The 6,000-nt window shown below is 53.1% G+C and overlaps 1 protein-coding gene across 1 annotated transcript in view; it reads right to left on the reverse strand.

Annotated features, from left to right (window-relative positions):
- The window catches only part of RANBP10 (RAN binding protein 10), an 83,256-nt gene extending 77,802 nt beyond the window's left edge, over positions 1–5,454 (reverse strand). The window contains exons 1-2 of the mRNA XM_062175848.1: positions 5,192–5,454; positions 4,367–4,478 (exon numbers count right to left, since the gene is read on the reverse strand). Coding sequence (XP_062031832.1) covers positions 4,367–4,478; positions 5,192–5,426 — 347 coding nt within the window. The 5' untranslated portion in view covers positions 5,427–5,454. The remainder of the gene's footprint in view (positions 1–4,366; positions 4,479–5,191) is intronic.
- Between the last annotated feature and the right edge of the window lie 546 nt (positions 5,455–6,000).

Here is a 6,000-nt window from a genome sequence, read left to right on the forward strand (position 1 = left end):
ACCTCTCTCTCTCTGCTTCTCCTCTCTCTGTGTAACTCTGACTTTCAAATAAATAAATCTTAAAAAAAAAAAAAAAGCTGCTGCTCTAGCCGTGCCAGAACACGTCACACTTCTCTGGTGCTGCGGAGCACCAAGCACCTTTCAGCTCTGTCCCCTCACACCGTGATCTTGTCAGAGTCCAACAGGACCTTCCTCACTCTGCCAGAGAAGGAAAGCCACAGCAGCAGAGTGAACACATGTGTCTGGGATCAGCAGAGGGGATCTGACAAGTTAGGCTACCCCACTGCACACCTGAAGGCCTGCAACCAGGGCAGGACACCAAATATCCCAGGGACTCAGGCCTCATCCACAAAACCAGTACATCGTCATCTGCTCCAGGCCCTCTCCAGAGGTGCCATGGAGACCCAACCAGATAACACAGGAAAGTGACACAACTGATCAAAGCAACAGCCATGCATCAAATGAGGGGCAGTAACACCTCCAACAGCAACAGGAAAGAGGAACACAGGCTGGTCAATACCTGCCCGCCTGAAACTGCCCTTGGCCTCCTCTAAACCACACCTGGCCACAGCACCCTCTGGCCACATCCCAGCCATGAGAAGGCTTTCAGGCACTTCACAGGGCAACCAAGACGGGCCACTCACTGTTTGACCATCTGAGAGTGGCCAACTGAAGACGGTTACCACCAGTACCCAGGACCTGGGACCTTTTAAAACAATGGTTTCCAGATCAGCTCAAGAGTTACATTGTGTAAAAATTCTGGGAACAGAGGTGGGAGTTTAGCCTAGTGATTAAGACGCTGGTTAAGATGCCCAAGTCCCACATCAGAGTACCTGGTTTCAACGTGCAGCTCCAGATGACTCCAGCTTCCTACCAAAGTGGACCCTGGGAAGCAGCAGATGATGACTCAAATAACTGGGTTTCTGCAACCCACATGGGAGACAACTGAGTTCCCAGCTCCTGTCTATAGCCCAGACCAGCCTTGGCCGTTGACAACATTTGGGAAACGAACCAGAGGATGTGCGTACTCTTTGTCTCTCTGCATCTCCAATAAGTGAAATTCTGGCAACAGAAGCCAGGAAAGGGTGTTCATCTTTATTTATTTTTTAAGATTTGTTTATTCATTTGAAAGAGCCATGGGGGGGGGGGGGAGAAAGAAAGAGAGAAAGAGAGAAAGAGAGAGAGAGAGAGATCCCATCTGCTGGTTCACTCCCCCAGATGGCCACAACAGCTGGGGCTTGGCCAGATCAAAGCTAGGAGGCAGGAGCTTCTTCCAGGTCTTCCACGTGGGTAGCAGGAGCCCCAGCAACTGGACCATCTTCTGCTGCTTTTCCCAGGCCATTAGTAGGGAGCTGGGTCAAAAGTGGAACAGCTGGGACATAAACTGGTGCCCATATGGGATGCCGGTGCTGCAGACAGCGGCTTTACCTTCACAATGCCTTCTTTACTTACAGATGACATCTACGGTAAGGCAATTTCACATGACACAGGGCCTTTTCTGGCAAGATCAACTTAAAATTGAAATGTTAAAAGCCAGCTGAAGGGGGGGCCGGCATTGTGGCACAGCAGATTAAGAGGCCGCTTGTGACACCAGCATCCCATATGGGCACTGGGTTGAATCTGGGCTTCTGATCCAGCTCCCAGCTTATGTTCCTAGGAAAGCAGCAGAGGATGGCCCAACCTCTTGGGTCCCTGCACACACATGAGGGGCCTGGATAAAACTCGTGGCTCTAGCCCAGCCCACCCTGGCCATTGCAGCCATTTGGGGGGTGAACCAGCGAATAGAAAATCTATCTCTGTCTCTCCCTTGCTCTCTGTAGCTCCGCCTTTCATAAAAATAATCTTTTAAAAAAAAAAAAAGCCAGCTGAAGAAGACCAGGTCTCTCAGTTTATTTATTTATTTTTAATAAAAGATTTACTTATGTTACAGAGAGAGGTAGAATCAGAGAGAGAGGTCCTCCATCCGCTGGTTCGCTCCCCAGATGGCCACAACAGCTGGAGCTGCGCCAATCCAAAGCCAGGAGCCAGGAGCTTCCTCCGGGTCTCCCATGGGGGTGCAGGGGCCCAAGGACTTGGGCCATCCTCCACTGCTTTCCCAGGCCATAGCAGAGAGCTGGATCAGAAGAGGAGCAGCCGGGACTAGAACTGGCGCCCATATAGGATGCCAGCGCTTCAGGCCAGGGCTTTAACCCGCTGCGCCACAGTGCAGGCCCCGAGGTCTCTCAATTTAAACACATCCCTTCTGAAAAGTTTTCATCTTTCACTAGCTCAGCTGTTATCTACAAGGACTACAGGGAAAAACATCCATTTTTCTCCCAACAAGTTTCAGAAATGCCCCCTCTGTTTCTGAGGCAAGATTAGACTTCAGCATCAAAGTTTCAGTCATCACTATAATTATTTTTGATGTGTGTATTTTAAGAGGCCATCCTCATCCACACTAGTTCATTTCCGTCAATGAAGGATTACATACACAAGTGTGACGACAGCTATACCAGATGGCCTGTATGTGCAGTGCACTGTACCACCAGGTTTGTGTAAGAGCATTCTACGACGTCTGCCCAATGACGAAATCGCCTAATGACGCATTTCTCAGAACATATCACCATCGCTAAGCAAATCACGACTGTGTGCACATTTATCAGATGAGAGGGAAAAAAAGGGCTTTAAAGCCCTCCAGTAGGGGCAGGTGTTTGGCGCAGTGGGTAAGTGTGCCAAATTTGAGCCTCAGCTGCTCCGCTTCTGATCCATTTTCCTCAGTTTCCTGAAAATGTGCACCCTGGGAGGCAGCAGATATGGCTCAAGTACTTGAGTCCCTGCAACCCACATAAGAGACCCGGATGGAGTTCCTGGTTTCTGGCTGTGGCCTGGCCCAGCCCTAGCTTAGCAGACATTTGGGGAATGAACTAGCTGGGAGGAGAGCTCTCTTTGTCTGTCTGCCTCTTAAATAAAATGAAAATAGATAAACAGTTTTAAAAAGCCTTCAGGGATGGGCGTTGTGATACAGCAGGTTAAGCCACATTCCGTGCAGCGCTGGTTTGAGTCCTGGCTGACTGTTCTGTGTTTCCTATCCAGCTTCCTGCTAAAGCGCCTGGGAAGCAGTGGGTGAGGGCCCAGGTACTTGGGTTCCTGCCACCCAAGTGGGGGACCCAGATGGAGTTCCTGGCTCCTGGCTTCAGCCTGGTCTAACCCTGGCTGTTGTGGGCATTTGGGGAGTGAACCAGCAGGGAGAAACACTCTTGCTCGCTCTCTGTCACTCTGCCTTTCAAATAAATGGATAAATCTTAAAAAAAAAAAAAAATCCCTCCAATAAGTATAAATTTCCTATCTGTGAATGCAATAGATGGGGATTAAAGTGAAGGATGCAATAACTTCCCATGATAGGAATTTCAGAATCACAGAACTTTGCGTTTAAGGCAGCTTACACGCTAGCCGAGCGCCCCACAACATAGACGAAGAGACAGAAGCGTCAGGCTCCACCTAAGACAGAGAGGAGCACTACAGCGTCGCTGAGGAAGCAGGCCAGGCTGAGTCCACAGAGGGACAGTCCCCAGGAAAGAAGAATCATTCCAAATGCTCAGAAATACACTCAGGGGAGGGGCAAAGGTCACTGGCTGGGTGGGGCTGGTCACTGGTAAGGAAAGTGCTTTCCACGGTAGCTGCAATCGTATTATTTCATAACTTAAACACCTGCTTTGTCACAATCACTGGAAAAAGGGGAAACGGGGAGAAAAAAGGAGAAAGAGAAAGAAAAATGAAGACTCTCCCCTCTGATTTCCTAGGTCTGTCTAAAAGAGGGTGCCTCCCTAATGCTGACTTTAATGAGGAACTTCTTAAAGCTGGTCCAACTGGTGTGCAAGTTCCTGGACCGAGAAACAAGTTTATGGGCAGCGCAGTCACCTGATTCTGACCATGTGTGTGCTGTTTACCCTGAGATGACAGGCTGGTGGCCACCACCGCTCTGATGGAAGCTGGAAAGACTCTCCTACTCCTCTGAAGCCTACCAGGGCCTCTACATGACTAAATGCCATAAAAAGGAGTGTGAACGGAGGGAAGTCACACACTACACACCAGTGGGAAAACCCCACTGCGGGTGCTGAACCGTACTTGTTACTTGTTTTTCTGATCTGTGAGGCATGTAATGACATCATCACTTAAAAAAAAAAAAAAAAAAAAAGTCCCTTGCTTTACCATCAATACCCCTACTTGCTCCCAGGGCCTAATGCTCAGACCAGCCATGGTCAAGGAACACAGACAGCCCAGACCCATGGGCTCAGCAGCTCGCAGGGTCACGGTGTCAGCCAGGAAACTTTGAACTCTGACCACAGTTTCAGTGTTGGGGAAAGAGGGTGGTAACGAGGGGGCTTACCCATCTCTTCCTTTGCTGACAATCTTCACCTCAAAGTAATAAATGCCGCAGGCTGCAGGGATGGGGTGGGTGGCGCGCACCGAAGCTGCGTCTTTGTGATTTTTGCCATGACCTAACAGGAGAGGGCAAGGAAGAAATTTCAGGAGAAGGAAATGCAAATGGAAGCCAGAGGACACTCTTACAGTCTCCAAGGAATACCCAGACAACTGAGTCAACACACACACCTCCTCCTGAGAACAGCCCTGCCTGAGCCGCTGTCCTCCCCACCAACAAGGGTAGACACAATACGGGTGCACGTAAGGGACAGCCAAGTGCTACCAGCAGTCTCTAGCATTCAGGCAGCCCACCGGAGAGACCAGGGGAAGAAAAGGGCAGACCCGGAAAACACCCCCTCCACTTTGCAGAGAACCCCCGGCCTAGTCCTGGATGACTGGCAGGCAGGCAGGCAGGCCCACGGGGCTCCGGCTGATGGTGGAGATGTGACCAGCAGACTCCAGAAACTAAGCATTGATAAAGGACCGAGCTGGCGCTGCGGGAGGCAGCCCAAGACAAGCTAGGAGGCCCTGAAGTGGAAGGTCCAGCCCAGCACTGGGTTTGGACACCTGTTGCAGTTCTCTTGACATTGGGGGTCTCGGGGCAGAGCAGAGCCGGCAGGCAACCCTCGGCCTGGTCAGCCCCAGCACACTGGACATTCCACAGGGGCTAAGGCCTAACCCAGAGCACCCACGCAGGGAAGAGGCCGTGATGGGGCAGGAGTAGACAGCACAGCCACAGCCGTACCGCAGATGCTCTGGCCTGGTCCCCCCGTGGTCACACGGACGATACCTTTGTAGTGGACGCGGAGGTTGCCTTGGGAGAGGCCGATGTAGTTGTACTTGTCCTTGGGGCTCCAGGAGCGCGGCAGCGGCGTCTCGTGCTGGTTGACCGCGGGGTACAGACGCTGCAGGCGTCGGCTCAGCTCCTGCTCCCCCGGGGACGGCAGCCCGCCCCCAGCGCCCCCACCGGAGGAGTCTCCAGGCTGCGGGTTCCCAGCTCCCGGGTCTGCCGTCGCCGCCGCCATCTTGGAGGGAGCTGCTATTGTGTCACTGGGGGCGGGGAGGAGCGGGACCAGATCCGCCCCGCTCAGCCAATGGCCCGCCAGCCTGCCGGGGCCGCAGGGAAACCGAGTCCGAGTCCGGCACCTCTCTGTGGACACTGCCCCTCCTTGCCACATTTCGGACTTCAGATCCCACAATGCACAGCTCTCCGGAGGCGGGCCGGTAGAGGACTATGGGAGTTGTGGTACAAACCTTCTCAGTCATGAGCCTGCCCAACTGAGATGCTGGGGCATCAAAAACTACAGTTCCCGCGAGCAAATCGGAACCGGTTCCCTCAGCGCCCCTCCTTCCCCCGAGGCCTCTGTTCATAGCCCCTGCTTCAGTTCTGGTAGCTGGGGTCCAAAGCACTGAAGGGACCGGCTCTCAGAGCACCCGGCTCCCCAGTCCGAGTCCATCTTTGCCACCTGGCCTTCTCCCAGCGGGCGGGCGCAGGGCCTAGAGGCGTGGCAAACCTTGGTCCCGCCCCCGCCGCGGGGCCGCTGGGGCCTGGTCGTCATGACAACGGGCTGTACACTACCACAGCTACCCAGGCGGCGG

Source organism: Lepus europaeus, chromosome 19, assembly GCF_033115175.1.
Source record: "Lepus europaeus isolate LE1 chromosome 19, mLepTim1.pri, whole genome shotgun sequence".
In the NCBI taxonomy this organism is placed as follows: domain Eukaryota; kingdom Metazoa; phylum Chordata; class Mammalia; order Lagomorpha; family Leporidae; genus Lepus; species Lepus europaeus.